Here is a 23,238-nt window from a genome sequence, read left to right as displayed (position 1 = left end):
TCTGGCTAGCCAGCTAAATAGCTACATACATCTTGGTACACTATGTATGTATGTATGCTATTTAGCTAGCTACCTGTACATAGCTACGTAGCTAGCTGAGTTTTGAACGGTTCTTGTTAAAATTTACACTTAATTGCGTTTGAATCGAGCGTTCTGGTTTGAAATTTGAGTTTAAAGACGGGGTTGGAAGATTTCAAGGCCGAGAGGATTTGAAACTAGGGCTGGAATTTCATATGAATGTTTCAAGACAGGCGGCCCGGTAGTCCAGTGGTTAGCACGTCGGCTTCACAGTGCAGAGGTACCGGGTTCGATTCCAGCTCCGGCCTCCCTGTGTGGAGTTTGCATGTTCTCCCCGGGCTTGCGTGGGTTTTCTCCGGGTGCTCCGGTTTCCTCCCACATTCCAAAAAACATACATGGCAAGCTGATTGGACGCTCTAAATTGTCCCTCGGTGTGAGTGTGGGTGTGGATGGTTGTTCGTCTCTGTGTGCCCTGCGATTGCCTGGCAACTGATTCAGGGTGTCCCCCGCCTACTGTCCGAAGACGGCTGGGATAGGCTCCAGCACCCCCCGCGACCCTAGTGAGGATCAAGCAGTTCGGAAAATGGATGGATGGATGTTTCAAGACAAGGTTAGGTTTCAAATTAGGGTTTGAAACTTGGGTTATGGGGCGGCCCGGTAGTCCAAGTGGTTAGCACGCCGGCTTCACAGTGCAGAGGTACCGGGTTCGGTTCCAGCTCCGGCCTCCCTGTGTGGAGTTTGCATGTTCTCCCCGGGCCTGCGTGGGTTTTCTCCGGGTGCTCCGGTTTCCTCCCACATTCCAAAAACATGCATGGCAGGCTGATTGGACGCTCTAAATTGTCCCTAGGTGTGAGTGTGAGCGCGGATGGTTGTTCGTTTCTGTGTGCCCTGCGATTGGCTGGCAACCGATTCAGGGTGTCCCCCGCCTACTGCCCGGAGACAGCTGGGATAGGCTCCAGCACCCCCCGCGACCCTAGTGAGGATCAAGCGGTTCGGAAAATGGATGGATGGATGTTTCAAGACAAGGTTAGGTTTCAAATTAGGGTTAGAAACTTGGGTTATGGTTTCAAGACAGGGTTGTAGTTTGAAACTAGGGGAGGTGTTAAAATCAGGTTTAGGGTTTCGAAGTAGGGTTTGAAACTTGGGTTCGGAATTCAAATTAGGGTATGAAGACAGGATTACGGTTTTAAATTCAGGTTGAAAGGCAGGGTTGCTATTTTAAACAAAGGGTTTCGAATTAAGGTTTCAAGATATGATTGGGCTTTCATATTAGATTTTGAAACTTGGGTTTAAAAAAGAATAAAAAAAGGATCAAAAGGGACCGGACCCATACTTGAGTCCGTTTGACCAGACTTTTTCTGTATTTTAATTGATTTTGTGATGTTAATTTTATTTTATTTTGCACAACACAACAAAAAAAAATGATTCCTTTAAAATAAGGTTAGCATTTCAGACGAGTTTGGTTTCAAATTTCTGGCTTAAAGGAAGGAATTTGAAACTTAGTTCAGATTTTCAAAGATTTGGGGTTCAAGATCAGGTTCTGGTTTCAAATGAGGTTTTGAAGACGAGGTTATTTCGATTCGACTCAATGATGCCTTCTCGCTGCAGCTTGACTGATGTGATTTGTTGCCAGAGTGCAGCCCCGATTGCCAGCGGTGCACGGCCGACCTCCAGACAGGCGTCGGCAGCGTTTGCCTGTTGTGCAAAGGACCCGATGGCGCCTTGTTGCTAGGCGACCACTGCGTCCCTCGATGTCCACGGGATCACTACGGCCAGCACGGAGCCTGCATACGTAAGAAATGGCAAATTTGTTACAGCTGCCGCTTTTGTGAAAGCGCTATAGAAATCAGCATGTATTGTATTGTATTGTAATATGACTTTCTTCTCGGAAAGGACTTTTTTTTTTCCTCGAAAAATTCTGACTCGACTTTCCTCTCACAATATGTTTTTTTTCCCTCTCCCAAAACATGTGACCGTTTACATTCTTCCTATTCTAAGAATCTCATTTTATTCCCCAGGATGTCACCAGTCATGCGAGGCGTGCAGTGGGGCGGGGCCTCTTGCCTGTACTTCCTGTCACGCCCTCAGCGTTCTGCTTGCCTCTGGGGAGTGCGCCCCCCAGTGCCCGCTGGGTTACTACAACAACGGTCGTGGGGTCTGCGAAGGTCAGTCCAAACAACCAACCCAAGCGGGCCACCATACCTTCTCTTTTGCGGATTTTGGATCGAAAAAAATGAGCGTATTCAGATGCAGGAATTATCTGGCAACCATCTCCAGTCTTTATCTTGGACATATTTTCTATTCATCAAAATGTTCAGATGCAAAAATATCTAACTTTAATCTAATAACATAAAAACAAATAACATCATAAAAGAACACCAAGACTCTATATACAATATTTGTTTTTTTGTTGTATTGTTCAAAGAAACCAAATGTTACATTCTATGCATTTTTTTTCCTCTTGTTTTTTTTTTTCTTAAAAATCCAAAATCTAAATTAATAGAACTTAATTCTCTGAACATGTATGAATTTATATTGCGGATGACATTTTGGAAAACTATATATTTTCTAGATTTTGCAACGTTTAAAAGTGACTCTATATTTAATTCTTGTAGAAAGCTGACCTTTGTGACCTTTTGACTTTATTCTCAAAAAGACACACGGACGGTTTTAATTCTGCTTTTATTCTGTTATTCTATCACGTGAGAGTTCTGAGCTCACAATGGTTTTGTGGTTTTGCGAGTTTGCAAGTGCGTCGTTGTCGTTGACAGCCTGCAAACACCAGTGCCTGACCTGCGAGGGGGCGGACGCCTGCACTTCCTGCCGCGACCCCGCCAAGGTGCTGCTGTTCGGCGAGTGCCAGTACGAAGGCTGCGCCCAGCAGTACTACCTCAACACCACCACGCGCACCTGCACGGGTAACTGCGGCAAGCTTTTCATGTCAACATCAAAGCAAAATAGCCGAAATCGACACGACACATTCAGTCCTTCAAGTCACTTTTTAAAATGTGATGGTATTTTCAAATTACAAATAAAATGGGCAAAACCAATGATTTGAACTTTCCACCAACAGAGTGCGACTGGAGCTGCAACGCCTGCCGAGGGCCCCTGCGCACCGACTGCCTGCAGTGCATGGAGGGCTACGTGCTACGCGATGGCGTCTGCGCCCACGGGTGCCCACCGGGATCATACCGGGATGGGGAAAGATGCCTCGGTCAGTTGGCAAGCGCACAAACCGTGTCCGGCTGTGCATTCGGAGGAAGCGAATGTCAACGGGAGAAAGTAGCTACAGAAAAAAAAAAAAACAAAAAAAAAACTTAAAGCCAAACGAGTTCATGCATGCTTACAGTTGTTTTTTATTCAAATTTAAAGTTGATTTTCTCACTTATGTAATTCTCCCAAATATGGATTTGGTGGAGAGAAAAAAAACAATCTATGCTCTTGTTAAATTATTGCAATTTTCTTTTATACAATACAATACATGCTGATTTAAATAGCGCTTTCACAACAGCGGCAGCTGTAACAAGCGCTTTACAAAACAGTTAACATCAAGTAAAATAATAAACACAACACATAACATAAAACACGGACAGTCATGCAGTTCTAACCACTTTTCCATCACACGCTTTGTTGTTTGAACCGGTTTGAGATGAAAGAGGAGAAAATCAAAGTGGATAAGAGACGTCATGCTCAAAACGTGCACACGTCGGCTAGAAGCTAAGTTTCAAAGTCAACAAGAAGCTGTAGCATCCATTGACGAAAAAACAGATTGGTTCACTTCTCCTGTCCCATGGAAATCCACTTCAATTCCAAGCGGCGACTCACGGTTCCAAATACGCATCGGCGCTCTTCGCCAACGCTCCTCTCTCCTCATCCTCAACTTCAGCGGCCATCCATCCAGCCGCACCAACGCCGACTGTCCAACAGCGCCGACATCTCCACTGAACAAATCGCGGGTTGTGAAAAATGCTGCCCATTACTAGCGCAAAAAACACAAGCGCCCCAGGTCTGTCCAGCACTGACAGTCAATGGCGAAATCTGTGCTGGTACAGATGTGCTGCCGAGAAGGCGCAACCACCAAGCACAGATACTGCTCCTTTGACGAATGTCGTGGCCAAAAAGCGCTGAAAACAGTCCGTATCAGTTCCACACAATGAAACAACAAACAACATGTGACAAAACAAAAGACAAAAACAGCAAAAAAGAACAAACTCTCACTCTTGAAGAGCACATGCCGAAGGCTGCCTACTCGGGCGCCATCTTGGAAAAAAAAAAAATATTTCAACAAAGGTTTGCTGTCGCGACTTTGTTGTTGTTGAACCAACTCAAAATTTCACATTTACAATGAGTGGCGTAGAGACAACAAAAAGGCAAAACAGCAGAACAAATGTCAATGAATGATTTCAGTTACATTTTTGTCAGTTTTGTGCAGATGTCACCCTTTTTGGGGGCGGGGGGGGATGGGGGGGGATCACATTCGGGCTTGCTTGTTCTCCCTGCCACGCGATGACAATGAAAAATGACACTTGCCATTTTCAGGCTGCGATGACGCCTGTGTGGAGTGCAGCGGTCCCGGGCAGTGCCAGCAGTGCCAGCCCCCCTACGCCGCGCTGCGTGGTCAATGCGTGCTCCAGTGTGGCAGGAACTACTTCCTGGACGCCGACGCGCACTCCTGCCAACGTGAGAGCTTCCCTGCTAGTTTTTTCCGACAAAGCCTATTTATCAAAAGTTGCCGTTTGGGTTCTCAGACTGCTCCACCGACTGCGTGCTCTGCGACGGAGTCGGACGTTGCCGAGCTTGTGGACAACAGAGTTACCTCATGGAAGGATACTGCACCCCCGACTGTGGACAGGGTTACTACGCCCATCCAAAAAGTAGAACCTGCCATGGTAACAACACTTTTTTTTTTAATGCGGAGTTATTGCTTCTATACCGGATTCCCTGTGTCTTGGGCAGCATGGGTTCTTGAGACTTTTTTTGTGGGTCTACCTCTTGATAAACTTGCCGAGCAGATTTCATGTGGCTAAGTCAAACAAGCTTTGGGAGCTGAATTTTCAAAAGCTTTTGGGAGAGTACGTCTTTGAAGGACCAATGGAAAAGGATCCTAAAATGGCCATTTCAAATCAAACTGACAATTTTGTCTTTTCGGCAAGGCTTCTTGAGACTTTTTTTGTGGGTCTAATCTTGATAGACATCCCGGCCAGGGGAATGGGCTTTCACAGGCTGAGTTTTCAGAAACTCTGTTCAGGGTTTATCTTTGAATGGCCATTTCAAACCAAAATGGCGGACTCCCCCCAATTTTTACAGCATGGGCTCCTGAGACTTTTTTGTTGGTCTCCTCATGATGATGATGTCTACCAAATTGCATTTGGCCAACGGGGGTGATTCATTTTTATAAACTCTTTCCGAGGAATTGTTTTTGTAAACGGGAGACTTCCTGTATATTTTTGGGTCTGCTTTTTTGTGGGTCTGCTCATGATAGACACGCCTACCAAATTTTACGTTGCTAAGTGAAACGGGCATCGGGACCTGAATTTTCGAAACGCCCAGAGTAGTAGTTCTCTTTGAACCCAAAATGGCAGACTTTCTGTGTATTTTGGTACTTGGCGTCTTGAGACTTTTTTGTGGATCTGCTCATGTCTACCAAATTTCCAAAACCTCTCTACGTGGTGTTGGCCTTTGATTTGAAGAAGAAAAAAAAAGCTTTAATGACACATTTCAGTCATTTAATGTCATGTAAAATGAGAATAGTTCCATCCTCACTCCCCCTTCGAAGAAAGAACGAAAAGATGTTTTAAAACTGATGTGTTATTTAAAGGCCGCGGGCTGACAATTTTTCCCTATTCCCTGAGCGGACGGTGAGAGATTGTACATTTCTCCCGCAGAAATACATTGCATAACATGTCATAAATCATCGCACAAACGAACCTCCATCCGTGGTTTCCCTCAGCCTTAAAGGTACAGCAAGAAAGATAAAAGCACTGGAAAAAAAACAAGACATCACTCCTGTGGTATTGATGCTACTATTATTTTATTTTCGGATCTCTTCTGCCAGAACCCCCCAAAAAAACACGTCGAGACTTTACAATAATCCCCTCACGGGAAATCATGAGTTACTCATGATGCAGCGTATGCAAATTTAATCAAGGCGCTGTCATAAATTACCCAGACGACCTCAACGCGTCACATGAAAGAATAAATCAAAAGGTTGACGGACAGGTTAGCAAAGCCGTGCAGCGTGTGCTGATGCGCTTCGCGTCGAACAATAAAGCATTGTCGTCACTGTCAGCAAGAAAGACAAATTGCACACCACCACGCTCGTCAAATGTTAACGACGGCGAGTGTGTCGGCAATATTTAGCCGCCACCCACCCGAAACAACAAATAAAACGCTCACGAAAGAAATACTACAAGCATGCCGTAGGATGAATTTCCCGCTATTGTCATCTCACGAAATATAAATAAATATAGCATCTAATAAATCAAGCGTGTAAATGATCTGAGAGAGTGCATACATTAAAGCGCATCACTTGACCGGAAGAATGAATGTGAAGACGGATACCGCTAGCATCGCTAAGTCTGGCGCTAGGCGACTGTTCCAAGCCTTTTTTTTGACATGCATTTGACTGGGAATGAGGTTAAAATGTTATTTGAAGTCAGCTGTTATGTTTGGAGTCAAATTGGCCCGTTTGGTGTTAAAAAAAAACAATCGGCAGGAACAAAACAAAAAAGTCTCAAGAAGCCATGCTTAAAAAGTCACATAACATCTTCCATTTTGGTTCAAATCATCTGTTTGACCCACCAAAAAATCTCAAGCTGCCATGCCGGAAAACAAAGTGCAAGTCTGACAATCGGTTTTGAAGCTCCTACTTCAGGGTCATTTCCAGAGGTCGACCAATAGAATTTTTATAAATCCATTGACCAAAATTTCATTTATTCACATAAAATTTGGTGGGCATGTCTATCATAAGTAGACCTACCAAAAAGTCAAACAAAGCCAAGTCTAAAATGATCCATTTTAGGGTAACGCCCTTAAAACAAAAAAGTCTCAAGAAGCCATGCTTAAAAAGTCACATAACATCTTCCATTTTGGTTCAAACCATCCATTTGACCCACCAAAAAATCTCAAGCAGCCATGCCGGAAAACAAAGTGCAAGTCTGACAATCGGTTTTGAAGCTCCTACTTTAGGGTCATTTCCAGAGGTCGACCAATAGAATTTTTTTAAATCCATTGACCAAAATTTCATTTATTCACATAAAATTTGGTGGGTATGTCTATCACAAGTAGACCTACCAAAAAGTCAAATGAAGCCAAGTCTAAAATGATCCATTTTAGGGTAACGCCCTTAAAACAAAAAAGTCTCAAGAAGCCATGCTTAAAAAGTCACATAACATCTTCCATTTTGGTTCAAATCATCCATTTGACCCACCAAAAAATCTCAAGCAGCCATGCCGGAAAACAAAAGTGCTAGTCTGACAATCGGTTTTGAAGCTCCTACTTTAGGGTCATTTCCAGAGGTCGACCAATAGAATTTTTTAAAATCCATTGACCAAAATTTCATTTATTCACATAAAATTTGGTGGGTATGTCTATCACAAGTAGACCTACCAAAAAGTCAAATGAAGCCAAGTCTAAAATGATCCATTTTAGGGTAAAGGGCTTCTAGTATTTTACAAAGACAGACTTTTTATTTTTTTTTTAGCCTGCCCAAATCCTCCTTTTATATCATGGGTAGACCCACAAAAAAGTCTCAAAGCTATGCTCGAAAAGTCCCAGAAATTGGCTTTGAGCTGCCATTTTTGGGTCACCGTCTCAAGAAACACACAGCACACCTCCAAAAACCTTCAAAAACAAAACCGCTCCTCGAATTTTACTCACACATTCATGTATATCGACAATAATTGCAGCAATTTGAGAATAATTGTACAAATAAATGTTTAATATGGTGTGAACGTTGTCCCCCGCCCGTTCAGCAAACAGCAGCCCCCCGATGCTCCACATCAACGGTTCCCTCCAGGTGCCCCTCGGCGGTTCAGTCCCGCTGACACCGACTCTGGTGCAAGTGAAAGATGCCGACAGCCCGCCGGAGGCTCTCGTCGTCCAGCTGGTCCGGCGACCCGCCAACGGCCGTCTGCTCGTCTTACGAGGAGGGCGAGAGGACGACGAGGAGGAGGAGCAGGCGGCGGGGGAACGCGAGCTGAGCGACCAGGACAGCTTCACGTGGGCCCAGTTGGCAAGCGGCCGAGTTCACTTTCGACACCACAAGGGCAAAGCGAGGTGAGGCCAATTCCGGAAGCCTTTGGTTTTTTGGATGGCAAAGATCCATCTTGAGAAAGCTCAAGTGGGACGGACGGGAAGCTTCATGGACGCTATTTTCTTCCTCACGACGAGAGATGAATTCTTCATCGCCGTGACTTCTTGAGAATTCGTGTTTTTTGTTTCTTCATTTGAACCAGTGATGAATTCTTCATCACTACGTCTGGGGAATTCCTCTTTTTCTTCCTCATTGGAACCAGTGAATTAGTTTTTTTTATTCTTCCGCACAAATTGGCATTCTCGAGAACTGGAAAATAACAATTTTTTTTCCTCAGCACAACTGCTGTTTTTGTGCATTTGAGTTTGTGAATGTTTGTTTTCTTCGTCTCACCAGAATGGTTGAAAACACGGACAGTACTTTTCCACTCACTAGAGCTTTGTTCGCTCACTAAAACTGGTAAATGTTTAGCGCTTTAATTTAATTCATATTGCATAAAAATAACAGAGCAGGTGGCTTCGCGCAATTTTTTTTAATGCAAACATATGAAATTGATCATATTTGTGAATGTTTGCATTTCCTTCTTTACTAAAAATATTTAGCATATTTTCTGATTGGTGACAAGTGCTTAAAATTAGTTCATATTGCACAAAAATAACGGGATACGGGCCATTTTTGGGGTTAGGGGGCTTAAAAAAAATGTAATGGACCATACCCACCCCGGCGGCCAGGTAGTCCAGTGGTTAGCACGTCGGCTTCGCAGTGCAGAGGTACCGGGTTCGATTCCAGCTCCGGCCTCCCTGTGTGGAGTTTGCATGTTCTCCCCGGGCCTGCGTGGGTTTTCTCCGGGTGCTCCGGTTTCCTCCCACATTCCAACCCTAGTGAGGATCAAGCGGCTCGGAAGATGAATGAATGAATACCCACCCCCACCCCCCACCCCCCAAGTACCACTGGTGAATTGTTGCATTTCCTACTTCTCTAAAAATGTTGAGCTATTTTTCTAATTGGCGAATCAATGTAATTTCTCCCCGACCCGTGCTTCAATAATGCGTATGTTTTCCTTCTCGCTGGAATTGTCCAAAATTGTGTATTTTCTTCTTCGCTTGCGCCAACTAATTCATGTATTTTCCTTCCTCCCCTGCAGGAATGGTGAATTCACTTTGCGAGTGTCCGACCCTCAGCTGGCGTCTCAAGCAGAAACGATTCAAGTTCAAGCACTCTCAATGCGGGTGAGCCACCCACACGCGTGCACACACGTCTTGAGTTTATCGAGCGGCGCTTGTGAAATATGAACAAAAAGGAATCGAATTGGGCAGCCTTCATAAAGTCAAATGATTGTCATCTCCATCTCCCGTTTGATTTTTTTTTCCCCTTGAAAATGCAAATTTCCCGTCTCGTGTCTCTACAAAATACAGCAAGGAAATGCAGCCTTTCCGACGGGATTCCCCAGCGTGTCTTTTTGCGTCCGTTGGAATTTCTGAGTGCGTGTTGACCCTCACCGGAGGGCTTCCGAGTGCTTCTTGCACCTCACATCACAAGCAGTGACGCAACCTTCGCTCGAGGAAGGTTACCGGATGTCTTTTTCTTGATATTTTCATCACTTCGCCAACCGCCGCAACAAAAAAGGCAAAGGCTGCGCGCTCGACACTTTCGCTTAGCATGTAAATGCTAATGCCGGCCTGTTCGAGGATGCGAATCGGGGTCAACGTTTCATGGAACGTAACCAAGATGGATATGTAGAGAAAAATTTGAAAATCAAGCAGCACGCCTACAACACAGAAACAAGCCTGAGGAAGAAGAGAAAGGCTTGATTGAAATCTCCGCCGGCAGCCATTTTAGCGAATAAAACGATCTCACAATCTGATAACCTAGCAAACACCCTCATGTTCCCCAAGCTGAGCAAGTGACGGAAATTTACCTTGCAAGTTGGGACTTTTGGAGAACAAAGCAGCTACGATTTAAATCGCGTGCCCGGGGGGTGGGGGGGCGGTAAGCTCACCACCAGATCTTTTCAAAGTACTTTTTTTTTTATGCCGGTTCTTTCAGAGCATTTTGACCCACAGAATATTGTGTTCTGTGGCAATATCGGCACCAAACCGAGATTATCATTTGCCAGAAAATAAAACAAATATTTCCATTCAGCAATCGAACGTGGATTGGTGCCACCAAAAATACAGGTGTCTGACCAAAAAGCAGAGAAAATGAGCTTTTTGGGAAAACAAACATGTTCAGAAAAATAGACTTCCCTGCTCTTATTGTTTCGTCTTGACATCTCAAACTTTAAAACAGTCAAACCTAGACTGGAAAAAGGATTTGGGGGGAAAAATAAGAAGGAATTTTTTATTAATTTTTTTTTTTAATTCTTTTTTTTTAGATGGCATTTGCCCATTTAGTCCATGAACAAAATAATATTTTCTCACATTTGTTACACCTTAGGTGTGCATATCGCTGAGGTCGGGCAGAATCCCTCAACATAATCGTTATTCAGGAGACGCGCACAAAAAAAAAATCAATAGTGATGATCAATAGTTTATAAAATGACCACAACCACATGCAGATAGATTTGTGAAAAATTGGAAATTTACCAAATTTTCAGAACCTGGTTTTGACTTGATATTGGCCCGGTAGTCCAGTGGTTAGCACGTCGGCTTCACAGTGCAGAGGTACCGGGTTCGATTCCAGCTCCGGCCTCCCTGTGTGGAGTTTGCATGTTCTCCCCAGGCCTGCGTGGGTTTTCTCCGGGTGCTCCGGTTTCCTCCCACATTCCAAAAATATGCATGGCAGGCTGATTGAACACTCTAAATTGTCCCGAGGTGTGAGTGTGAGTGCGAATGGTTGTTCGTCTCTGTGTGCCCTGCGATTGGCTGGCAACCGATTCAGGGTGTCCCCCGCCTACTGCCCGGAGACGGCTGGGATAGGCTCCAGCACCCCCGCGACCCTAGTGAGGATCAAGCGGTTCGGAAGATGAATGAATGAATTGTCTTGGCATTTCCTGCCCTGACAATTGACGTGACAGGCCGAGATTCTCTGCCAAGTCTTTATCTTCTACTCAAAAGCTGTGCTGCAAAAAAAAGATGCCACCATGTTTAGTGCCGAAAACGCAAGTGTAAATCAGTCCTTCTGCAGTACATTGAAAGACCTCACAGCTTGCAAGCAAAGAAAAACAAACATCCCGGAAAGCCGTCAGCACGCACCGGAAGGATTTTGCACCCCCATGAGAGGCCGATGACGGCACTTTCCCAAGCTTCAACCCCTCCTCCTCCCTCACTTACCTGCAGCTCTGCGAGACGAGGTCAAGCCCTCCTGCATTGAGTGTTTGTTTGCCTCAGGAGGAGATTTACTTATTTGCCTTTTTGTGAGTTGGCGTCTTTGTGCTGACACACACACACACACACATTGACACACTCTTTGTTTTGCTGCAGTGGGAAGACAAGTCGGGATTTGGGTGGTCGCCCGGGGCGGTGGGGGGGGGGGGGGTTAGGGGTGCTCGGTTGTCTGTCTGCTGGAGATAATTGCTGCAAAGTGAAGAAATTTGTCATCGGACCTTAACTGAGTTGCCGCTTTGTTTCGTGGCTCAGTCGCTGTTTGTCTGCGATCGTCGCCCTCTGTGGCGCCAGCTTGTTTGTCTCTGCGTGAACCTTTTTGCTCAAAGCTGTCATCACCGCCACCCGCTGGAGCTTAGCCAGGATTTAAGGAACTTTTACACCATGGTGAAAATGACACGGGAACAGCAGGGGAAGGCACTTGCAAATCAGCAGGAAAAGCCCAAGAATAAAGGACCAGGAATCCAAAATGCAGAGAAAGACTTGGAAAAACGGTGATGAAACACCAGGGGGAGAAAAAAAACGCTAGAATCATAATATGAAGATATCATTTCATCTGTTCCTGTGGGTAGAAAGCAAAGCGTGGAGAGTATCCGTCTCCAAAATGCACAGGTGCAGTGGTTGAGCGATCGATGGCCAACAACCTCAAAATATGTACACCCTTTTGGTATTCTCAGCGGTTCCCCCTCTCTCTGGCAATTCGCTTCTTCCTTGACAATCACACCATGATTTTGTGGTTCAGTTAAAAATAGTAAATAAAATACGGTACAGTATGTTGTATGTTCGCAAGGGGAGCGACCATCGTGCCACGGCCGCCGACGTGTGGTTGTGGAACTAGGGACGTGGGCCCTCATCTGAGCCTGTCCCCGACGCCCCGCACCATCGCCGCCGGACTTCTTGAGGTGAAGGGGATCGGGAGAAGGGGGACACGGGTTGAGGAGGCAGGCGGTGGAGGGGGGAGAAATCACCATCCTGGGGGCTATGTAGCGTGAGGGAGGAGGACGGGTCGCAACCCCGCCCCCGCACTTCAACCCCGTGGCCAGGGTCCACGGCAGCGCGGTGGCCAACGGTGGTGGTCCAGGGGGTCTGCAGCACCCGAGGTTGGACCGAGGGTGCGCCGGGCCCTGTGTTTTATTTTGAAGGGTGGGCATTCCTTCATAACCCAAGGTGGATGGTTGGCTTGGGGATCCGGTCCGCAGCCTTGCTAGGCGCTTAACGCCAGGACTGCGGTGGATTTGTATACCGCCGGACGCGGTCCCGCGGGATTTTGCTGACCCGAAGGTCATTACCACTTCGCACCAACTCTCCAGTGATGGAAAGTCCCGTCAATTCGGCGTGGAGGCTCCCTTACGGACTTCACTGCGATCCACTAGGAATTGGCGACAATTTGATCCGCACCTTTGAGCCTAGGGATCGCAGATCTTTTGCAAAGTTATGTTGTATGTGGAGGCTAAGAAAGATGAGGGAAAACTCCAAGAAAGGCTAGGAAAAGACTGGGGAGGGAGCGGGGGAGGGGGTGTCAGCAAAGTTTACCCATTAGATAATCTTCCCCCGGCGTCCTTTTTTTGTGACTTGCAGCCACCGAGGGTGCTGGTGTTATCGCCCCTATCGGTGTCAGGTCCCGGCGAGGCTGGAACCATCACCAAGTCCACTCTTGTGGTGGACGATCCCGACAACCCGGCGGACGTCTTGCTGATGCTTCTGGAGGCTCCTCGCCACGGCCGTCTGACGCATGTCCAGGGCGACCAATCGCTGAGCCGCTTCAAGCTGGAGGAGCTTTCTCGCGAGCGCGTGCAGTACGTCCACGATGGGTCGCGGGAGGCGCAGGACCACCTGGTGCTGCAGGTCAACGACGGACACAGCTACCAGAATGTTCTGCTTCAAGTGCGCATTCATCAGAAGGTAGGGAATCCTAACATCGGCTTCCAACCCTAATTTAGAATTTGACACCCTAATCCTTTGTCAAGCTTTTCTTGAAACCCGACCTGTGTCTTGAAACTTCTTAAAAACCAACTTCGTCCCGATTGGTTGAAAGTCGTTCCTGCTCATTCGCTTCATGAACATTTCGCGTGACAACATGTCAGCGCGTGCCATATGCTAGGCTACATTCATGAGCACACCACCAGAAGGTTCGACTTTATTATTTTTTTTTCCCAACTCTCACCATCTGGACCATTTGCAGAGTTCTGTGGAAAAACCCTCGAAATTAATTCTACTTTGTCTGTTGAAAACTTGAGTGTGACGGTTGTGTTTAAGGCGGATGACTCGCCTGAGCTGCGCTCCGACCCGGTAACGTGGGTGAAAGCGGGCGGCATGGTGAGACTCGGCCGCCGGCAACTGCAGGCGCACTACAAGGGGGTCGGCCCAGACCACATCGTTTACACCATCCTGGACTCTGATGAGCAACCCAAATACGGTAAGGAAACACACGCTGCATTGAAAGTCTGTTGACATCTAACAGGATGCTAATATGCTTCGGTCCAGTCGAGGTTTATCGGCGATGATAGGCTTTTGTTATGTTGCGGGTCAAATTGACCCAGGAACATTATTGCTTTTCATCAAGATTGAACAAAACTGGATGTACTATCAGTATGGGACATCAAAGGTTTAAGGCCAATTTAAACTCACATGGCATGTTGTGGGTCACATTGACCCGGGAACATTATTGCTTTTCGTCACGATCCAACAAAACAGGATATGCTATCAGTATGGGACATCAAAGGTTTAAGGCCAATTTAAACTCACATGGCATGTTGTGGGTCACATTGACCCGGGAAAACAAGAACATAACAGGCTGGTTGAATGTGATGAGAAACTCTACTTTCCACAAACATGTAGAACTCGTCAGGATAATCGGCTCGGATAATGGATGCATGATGTCATTTTGAGTTTAGACTTAAGGGCGGGTCAGTTTGACCCACAGCATAATCGGATGATTAACTATAGAACACAAGTGGTGCCCTTTCTCCATCCAGGTGAAATAGTACTGGCGTCCATGCCTGCCGACGGTCCGCCCGAAGGCTGGAACCCGACGCTGACGGACAACCGAGGCTTTAGCGCCACCACCACATTCACCCAGCAGGACGTGGACGACGGCTCCGTGTGGTACCGACACTTCGGCAGTGGGACGCCGGCCGACTCCTTCCGCTTCCAGGTGGGTGAAAATGTTGCCACATTTTGTGCGTGTGTGTGGTAAATACAATGTGGTTAAAAAAGTATAAGTGCTATTTTTCAAGGTGGGGGGGATACTTTCCAGATCTTTCTTGGTTCTATCGTGCGTCCACGTTATAAATTGGGCAGTGAGCGTATTCCAATCAATCTCTTCCTTATCAACACGACAAAGCAGCCAAAAAAGCTTTGCGGCTCCATCTAATCAAGCATCCGTCAACACCCGTTCTTGGCTCCGTCTATCGTCACAAATTGATTTTAATTAATTGCCAGCGCCATTCAAACGACTAATCTCGAGTGCATTTTCAACTCGATGCTGTCAAATTCGCACAATCCTCGCCTGGGCGGGAAAAGAAGGTGATTAAACAGAGTTGTTTTTTGTTTTGTTTTTTTTTAATGGAGTGATTTCAGAATGCACCGCAGGACTCAATAAGCAGCCATCCCTCCAAAGCAGTCAATTCACAGTTCAGCATTTGCGAAGATGATCATGCTCACCACTATGGGCAAAAATTTTATTAAGGTGTCTTAATTAGATGAATCCACCCACGAGTTTCCTTTCGAAATCTGCCTACGATACAACAAAATACCACCACTTCTCTATCCATTCACACCTTACCTGGAATTCAATCCAATCAATTCAGTCTTTGCTTGGTTTAGAAGTGGAAAATTGAACGATAACCAAGAACTCACGGCAGTCAAACAAGATACGAGTTTGTCAATGGCAGAGCCATTTCCCCATTGTAGCTGAACTGTGCTGGGTAGAATGAAAAGAGTAGCGGGCTAACTACAGAGCCCTGTGGGACCCCATGTTCACCTGGACACAGAGAAGAAAACACACATAATCAAAGGTGAATTCCTCCAGAGAGAATTTTGAAATTGCAGCCCCCCCCCCCCCCCCCCCCGTCGTCAGTTTTAGTTATAAAGTTTGTCATTACGAGATGCACAAAAAAAATAATCTCAAAAAGCCATGCCTGAAAATCAACAGAGAGCCACCGACTTGGGTTTCAAGACGTCAGAAAAGTGTCATTTGAAGGAAAAAAACTTCTGTTATTTGTGGTAAGTGTTTTATTTAGCAACGTTTTTTTTTATTTTTAATCTCCTCAGGTTTCCACAGAAGCCGCTGCTGTCAGGCAAAGTGAACCGCAGACATTCAGCATCGGAGTCTTACCGCAAATCCCCGGATTCCCTCAGCTCAACCCGGACTGTGATCTTCAAGTCACGGTGAGGCCAAGCGTCACCAAATGTCATTCACGAGACTGCCCGCAAAGTTTGTCTCACTTACTGACTCGACATTTTGTAAGCGTTGCCTTATCATGAACAGACCCACAAAAAAAAGTCTCCAGTCCTGAAAGTCTGCTGCCATTTTGGGGTCATGTTCCTTGTGGTTTTTGTGCGATTGCTTGTAGGCTAAAATAGACTGCTTACTACCTCAAATTTGATCACCTTGTACCGCGTGTACATGCGGAAACAGGCTCTCGAGGATCGTGTGACGGAGATAACGCCCTCAGCTCTTTCCTTCATGGACTCCGAGACCCCCAGTGATCGTCTCATCTACAACATCACCAAACCGCTACTGGCTGGACAAGGTCTCTCACAAACACAGTTTTGATCTATTTCAGTCCATATCATATCCCCCCCCCCCCCCCCCCCCCTCTGGTCACCAGGCGCCATCGAACACCGCGACAGGCCGTACACGGCGGTCAGACATTTCACGCAGGCGGACGTGGACAGCGGCAAGATTTTCTACAGGCCCCCCGCGGCCCCCTCGCATCTGCAAGAACTCTACCAGTACTCCTTCATCGGTTTGATCATTTTTCATTTTGTGGGTGTTAAATACCGACGTTAAATATTCAACTTTCATCCCTGCAATTATTTTGTGCAAAATTTGCCATCACTGGTTCCACGTTTTGATCAGCTTTTTATCCGCCTCTCGCTGTGACACGACTGCGTATGAAATGCTAATGCTAGGCTACTAAGCTGGAGTATATTTTATGTCAAATATTAATAATATCTCAGTGCAAAACTTTCCAAAGAGAATACTTTTCGTAAAAGCTCCCAAAGAGGGTTAGTGGAAATAATTTTGCCTATAGATTTGGTCTCACACTTTTTTCAAAAAAACGTTTTTTATGTACACATTTTATGTACAAAAATAATGTTGTTTGTTGTTGCAAAATTATGTATTTTAATTATTTTATTTTATGTAGCTGTGTGGAATATAATTTTTTAAAAAATATGTTTCAGTGCAAAAACATATTTACTTTTCATTAGCATGGATTTTTTTGGGGGGTGGAAAATTTTACAATGTCACCTATTTTTTAAAAAAAACTACGTAATTTATCCATTCGCAAGAAATCAAAAATTCACATTTGACGTGTATTTCAACTTGAAGTTTTAAAACACTACAATTATTAACGTCTAATATTTTTACAACAATTTGAGAGAATTGTTGAGTTTCTGAACAAATGAGTATTGACACCTGATGGCAGTTTTTTTGTCCACATGAATATCGACCGTTCTCTGATTTCCTGCAGGTCTGCCCGAGTCTTTGAGTGTCTACTTCACAGGTAAATCAAAAAGAGCGCCCCCTGCTGTCTGTCTTCAATCAATGTTCATTTCCTCTTTCCTCTTTTCCGTTTCTTGCTTGACGACGCTCCATAAAACACAAAATCTCGATCAAGTCAGCCCCGCGAGGCCGCAGCTTGACCGAACGTTTTGCATGTGATGAAACCAATTCATTTTTTGGCTCGCTCGTGTGTGTGTGTTCTTGTGTGCGCGTCAAGTGACCGATGGCGAGCACACGACTCCCGAGTTAGACTTTGCCATCCTGCTGCTTTCCAACCACCAGCAGCCGCCGATGTTCCAGGTTTTGGACCCACTCCTGGAAGTCGACATGGGTGGGCAGGCCGCCGTGGGTAAGGAACTGCACCCACGACAGACACAAAAATAACACTTTTTTTTCTTTCCGGGAAGTATGATTGGTAGAAGTAGAGTGGAAGCTTCATTTTTTTCTTCGGGGGGGTCATCTTTTAAATTTAAGAATTGGAATAAACTATATATAGAGGGGGCGGCCCGGTAGTCCAGTGGTTAGCACGTGGGCTTCACAGTGCAGAGGTACCGGGTTCGATTCCAGCTCCGGCCTCCCTGTGTGGAGTTTGCATGCTCTCCCCGGGCCTGCGTGGGTTTTCTCCGGGTGCTCCGGTTTCCTCCCACATTCCAAAAACATGCGTGGCAGGCTGATTGAACACTCGAAATTGTCCCTAGGTGTGAGTGTGAGTGCGAATGGTTGTTCGTTTCTGTGTGCCCTGCGATTGGCTGGCAACCGATTCAGGGTGTCCCCTGCCTACTGCCCGGAGACAGCTGGGATAGGCTCCAGCACCCCCCCGCGACCCTAGTGAGGATCAAGCGGCTCGGAAGATGAATGAATGAATGAATATATATAGAGAGAATGAGAGACACACACACACACATTTAAATTTTTGTAATGAAAAATACATTAAAACACCAAAGAAATGAATCACGAAAGCATACTTTAAATTAAAAACGAAGGCGGCCAGCAGCTGGCGGTGAGCGACGCCGACACTCCCCCCGACGAGCTGGAGTTCGAGCTGGTGGAGGCTCCGGTCCACGGGGAGCTGCTGAAAAGCCAGGCCGGCGCCCACGTCAGGATGACGAACGGTGAGACCTTGCGTTCCGCGTGCAGAACTAAAACGTACTGTCCACTACCCACAAAAAGGTAGATTGTGATAACGGACAATGAAGGAACTTTGTCGAAGTGAGTTGAGGAGGAGCATCATTCGGACATAAATAGCCTTTCCCCCCCTCCCCTCGGTCAGGCGACATCTTCACCTTCGCCGACGTGACCCGCAACTCGTTGCTTTACCGCCACGCCGGCCTCTCCGGCCACGACGACGACGCCTTCACAATCTCGGTCAGCGACGGCATCTCCATGGCGACCGTCACCGTGCAGGTCGCGGTGCTGCATAGCGGCGGCGGCGAGGCCGGCGGACACGGGCCTCAGCGAGACCCTCGCGCCGCACTTTCCATGGAGGTGGGCAAGATGAGCAGCACCGTCGTCAGACGTTCGCATCTGGCCTACACGGTGAGTCCGTCATGCGAATATCTATTATGAGACTCTGTGTGTGTTTGTGTGTGTGTGTGTGTGTGTGTGTGCACTCGTTTCCATGTTTTGAGGGGACATAAAATTGGAAACGCAGTCACGTCTTGGGGACCATTTTTCTTATGGTGACAAAAAAGCAGGTCCCCATAAGAATAACGTATAAAAAGCATCAGAGGGCTGCCCTGAATGTGCCTGTGAAGTTTTTTACTGATTGTGTGTGTGTACATGGTGCTCAGCAGCCCCCCACATGGTTATTCGGTGCTATTGCTATCACTCCTCCACACACACACTTTGCATATGCATATGTGTGTGTGTGTGTGATTATTTGCACCTCTGTGATATCTTTCCGTTTGTTTGTGGTAGGACGACTCATCGCCAGACGAGCAGATCCGCATCCAGCTGGTGTCGGTGCCGATGTACGGCATCCTGACCAGGACTCCGGACCAGCAAGAAGCGCAAGAACTGAGGGAATATTCCACTTTCTCCATGGACGACGTCAACCGCGGAAGCATCAGGTTGGCTGCCAAGTCGCCGGCGTGAACGGATGGATGGACGGATGGATGGATGGATGCCGCCCAACGATAAAATACGATTCACTCCGATTGACGTTACGATACGATTTGCTCCTTCTATGATGCAATTCACTCAAAATACGTTCACTCCATTAATGATCTTGTACAATCGCTCCATATGATGTCATAGAAATGATTCACTCCAAATTTAAGACCATTTATTTCCCCCCCCCCAACTGAGAAGATATGCTTTCCATGTCCCGTCAGATACATCACTTCGTTGGAAACGGGCAACCAGCCCATCACGGACGTCTTCCACTTTGTCGTCTACGACGGCGACAACAATCGTCTGGACAACCAGATGTGCACCATCACCATCACCTCCGTCGCCAGGCAACCGCCTGCCGTCGCCGTGCGCGGCGGAATCGAGGTTACCACGCGCATGACGACTCCCGTTTTTTTAGGATGATGATGACTATCGGAGCACCGTTCGGGCTGTGGTCAAAGCTTAGGCGGGGAATGTTTGTTGTCTGGCGACTCGATTGTAATGTTCATGGTTGTTGGCGGTGTAAGGTCCAGGAGGGCAGTCGTGTGCAGCTGACAACCAATCACATCTTTGTATCCGACCCGGACACGCCGGGGAAAAACCTCCTGATTTGGCTGGTCAGCCCCCCCGAGTACGGATTCATCGAAAACACCAAGCAAGGTAAGTGATCTTCCTTCCCCCTCATGGCCGTCATCGGTCATGGCGACATTCAAAGCTTGAGGCCTTCCTCAATTTTTCCCTGAATTGCTTCTCCGACGTCCCCAAAAAATAATATTGGAGAAAAAATAGGTGCCATTTACTTTAAATGTGAAGCTGTCCATCACCTGGGGGGGAAAAGATTGCATTCCGGAAAATGGAATATATCAGTGGCAGGCGAGAAGTGAAATTATGAGCGACAAAATTGGAGAAACTGCGCTTGAGGAAGGTCTCGCTGCATGTCAAGTTTGATGATTGGCCATGAAAGCAAAAACCACAAGATTTTTTTTTTGAACCTCAGCCCTTGTAGCCAGTTTGTCTTGTCGCAACGTCAAATTTGGTCCACCTGTCTCAGGTGGGCCTACAAAAAAAGTCTTTGTGTTTGAAGGAGGCATTTTGGTACTGTCTGGTCGTTTTCAGGAGTCCTTCAGATGTTTTGAAAATTCTGCCCCAGTAGAAGCGTGAAATGTGGCCGGGCTGTCTATATATAGACCCACAAAAAAAAGTCACAATAAGCCCTGCCTGAAAAGACACAAGAAATCTGCAGTTTTCCTTTGAATTGACTATTTCAGGCTGAATTTGGTCATTTTTCAGGGGTCGTTCAAAGGTTTTAAAAATTCGGCCCCCGAGATCTGTTTTACCTAGCAACAGGAAATTGAGGAAACAGGCCTATCACGAGTAGACCCACAAAAAGCTCTCAAGAAGCCCTTCCCAAAAAGACACAGGAAGGCTGCCAGTTTGCTTTGAAGTGGCCACGGTATGGTCAATGTGTGAATTTTTCGAGGTCCTTTGAATGCTTTGAAAATTCGGGCCCGAAACCAATTTCACGTCATCCATCCATCCATCCATCTTCGACCGCTTATCCGGGGCCGGGTCGCGGGGGCAACAGCTTTAGCAGGGAAGCCCAGACTTCCCTCTCCCTAGCTACTTCTTCCAGCTCTCCCCGGGGGATCCCGAGGTGTTCCCAGGCAAGCTGGGTGACATAGTCTCTCCAGCGTGTCCTGGGTCTTCCGCGGGGTCTCCTCCCGGTGGGACATGCCCGGAACACCTCACCGGCGAGGCGCTCAGGAGGCATCCGAATCAGATGCCCAAGCCACCTCATCTGGCTCCTCTCGATGTGGAGGAGAAGCGGCTCGACTCGGAGCCCCTCCCGGATGACCGAGCTTCTCACTTTATCTCTAAGGGAGAGCCCGGACACCCTGCGGAGAAAACTCATTTCGGCCGCTTGTATCCGGGATCTCGTTCTTTCGGTCACGACCCATAGCTCGTGACCATAGATGAGCGTCGGAACGTAGATCGACCGGTAAATTGAGAGCTTCGCCCTTTGGCTCAGCTCCTTCTTCACCACGACAGACCGATACATCGTCACGTCCCAACATGGAATTTGGTCGGTATGTTAATCACGACTCGACGCACCAAAAAGTCGCAATAGGACATGCCTTAAAAGACACAAGAAATTGACCATTTTGCTTTGAAGTGGCCACTTGAAGGGGAGTTTGGTCATTGTCAGAAAATTATCGTTGAAAATTTTCGGAAATCCATCCCCCAAAGCCAGTTTTACTTCGCCAGATGAAATTTGACAAACGCAAAGTTTGTCATTTAGCTCGAAAGCACTGATTTTAGAAGGCAGAAGCCTCAGCACCACCCCACCCCCCACCCCCACCCTTGTTGGCTTCCCTTAACACCCCAGTGTTCCTGATTGAGATTCCGCGCAGGTTCCTCTTCAGATAAGAGACTCGTCTCGCTCACCTTCTCAGAGTCACATCATGATGGAAGTGCAACGTGACTCGTCGACATTAAACGTCACCCCCCCCCCCAGCCCCCACCCCCGTGTCAAAACAAGACACCGACACCTCGCTTCCGTCTGCTTTCTCGCCAAGCGATGCGTGAAGGCCGCCATCATTCGGGCTGTCGGATGCCGTAACAGATTCCGGCACCGGCGTATCTGATAAATGCGCGCCGATTCTGCAGTCGGTTAGCCCGCACCTGAGCCGGTCCAAAGCATCACAGCCCCCCCGTCCCACTCGGGTCCTACACCGTCGACTGTTGACAAAGGTGGAACAGCGCACGTTGACGTCAGAGTTCGTCAGGGTTCGTTCAAGGTCGCAAATGTTTGGGAAAAGACGTCCACCAACATTTTGAACAACAAAAGGAATCTGCCGGTGAAAATCGTGTCATCACAAGGAGGCGGAGCAGCACTTTAATCATGAGAAATGAAACAATTAATGATTAGTAATTAATATTAGGCGGCCCGGTAGTCCAGTGGTTAGCACGTGGGCTTCACAGTGCAGAGGTACCGGGTTCGATTCCAGCTCCGGCCTCCCTGTGTGGAGTTTGCATGTTCTCCCCGGGCCTGCGTGGGTTTTCTCCGGGTGCTCCGGTTTCCTCCCACATTCCAAAAACATGCGTGGCAGGCTGATTGAACACTCTAAATTGTCCCGAGGTGTGAGTGTGAGCGCGAAAGGTTGTTCGTTTCTGTGTGCCCTGCGATTGGCTGGCAACCGGTTCAGGTTGTCCCCCGCCTACCGCCCGAAGACAGCTGGGATAGGTTCCAGCACCCCTCGCGACCCTAGTGAGGATCAAGCGGCTCGGAAGATGAATGAATGAATAATTAATATTATCTGCAGAAATAGCCCCCCAAAATATAGATTTTTTTTCAATGCACCCCCCTCGTTTCACCCGCGCAGGCGGCTCAGTGGGAGGTTCGCAAGCCGTCACGCCCGACACGCCATTCTCTGTGGAGGACCTGAAGTCGCAGCGCGTCTTCTACGTGCAGCGCGGCGGGCAGCCGGCGCGGCACGACGCCTTCAGCTTCTACGTCAGCGACGGACACAGCCAGACGGAGGCCTTCAACGTCCACATCGACATCCAGGTGACGCGCTCACGATGCATTTTGATTGTTTGTGATCGGGATCCATTTTGAAAATATCGCCCCGAATAATGATCCCAACTTCAGAAAAAAAATTGTTGATGATGAGTGAACCTATGATCCAGTTTCAACAAAATGGCGGACATGACGAGGCACTATTCACCTCCAAAGCTTGATCTTCTACTCAAAAGCTGTGCTGATCTCAAATTCATTCATTTCGTCCTCTCTTTCGCTC

The 23,238-nt window shown here is 47.1% G+C and overlaps 1 protein-coding gene across 1 annotated transcript in view; it reads left to right on the top strand.

Annotated features, from left to right (window-relative positions):
• fras1 (Fraser extracellular matrix complex subunit 1) overlaps nucleotides 1-23,238 on the top strand; it is a 110,394-nt gene that overhangs the window by 62,437 nt on the left and 24,719 nt on the right. The window contains exons 20-41 of the mRNA XM_052069131.1: nucleotides 1,652-1,810; nucleotides 2,037-2,183; nucleotides 2,790-2,936; nucleotides 3,092-3,232; nucleotides 4,558-4,698; nucleotides 4,767-4,907; nucleotides 7,992-8,295; nucleotides 9,417-9,501; nucleotides 13,174-13,497; nucleotides 13,852-14,011; nucleotides 14,571-14,749; nucleotides 15,868-15,984; nucleotides 16,235-16,349; nucleotides 16,428-16,565; nucleotides 17,295-17,327; nucleotides 17,544-17,675; nucleotides 18,310-18,438; nucleotides 18,597-18,862; nucleotides 19,244-19,395; nucleotides 19,660-19,822; nucleotides 19,966-20,098; nucleotides 22,822-23,006. Coding sequence (XP_051925091.1) covers nucleotides 1,652-1,810; nucleotides 2,037-2,183; nucleotides 2,790-2,936; nucleotides 3,092-3,232; nucleotides 4,558-4,698; nucleotides 4,767-4,907; nucleotides 7,992-8,295; nucleotides 9,417-9,501; nucleotides 13,174-13,497; nucleotides 13,852-14,011; nucleotides 14,571-14,749; nucleotides 15,868-15,984; nucleotides 16,235-16,349; nucleotides 16,428-16,565; nucleotides 17,295-17,327; nucleotides 17,544-17,675; nucleotides 18,310-18,438; nucleotides 18,597-18,862; nucleotides 19,244-19,395; nucleotides 19,660-19,822; nucleotides 19,966-20,098; nucleotides 22,822-23,006 — 3,491 coding nt within the window. The remainder of the gene's footprint in view (nucleotides 1-1,651; nucleotides 1,811-2,036; nucleotides 2,184-2,789; nucleotides 2,937-3,091; nucleotides 3,233-4,557; nucleotides 4,699-4,766; nucleotides 4,908-7,991; nucleotides 8,296-9,416; nucleotides 9,502-13,173; nucleotides 13,498-13,851; nucleotides 14,012-14,570; nucleotides 14,750-15,867; nucleotides 15,985-16,234; nucleotides 16,350-16,427; nucleotides 16,566-17,294; nucleotides 17,328-17,543; nucleotides 17,676-18,309; nucleotides 18,439-18,596; nucleotides 18,863-19,243; nucleotides 19,396-19,659; nucleotides 19,823-19,965; nucleotides 20,099-22,821; nucleotides 23,007-23,238) is intronic.

This window comes from Hippocampus zosterae, chromosome 6 (genome assembly GCF_025434085.1).
Source record: "Hippocampus zosterae strain Florida chromosome 6, ASM2543408v3, whole genome shotgun sequence".
Lineage (NCBI taxonomy): Eukaryota > Metazoa > Chordata > Actinopteri > Syngnathiformes > Syngnathidae > Hippocampus > Hippocampus zosterae.
The sequence above is the reverse complement of the archived record's forward strand: the minus strand, read 5'-3'. Positions and strand labels throughout refer to the sequence as shown.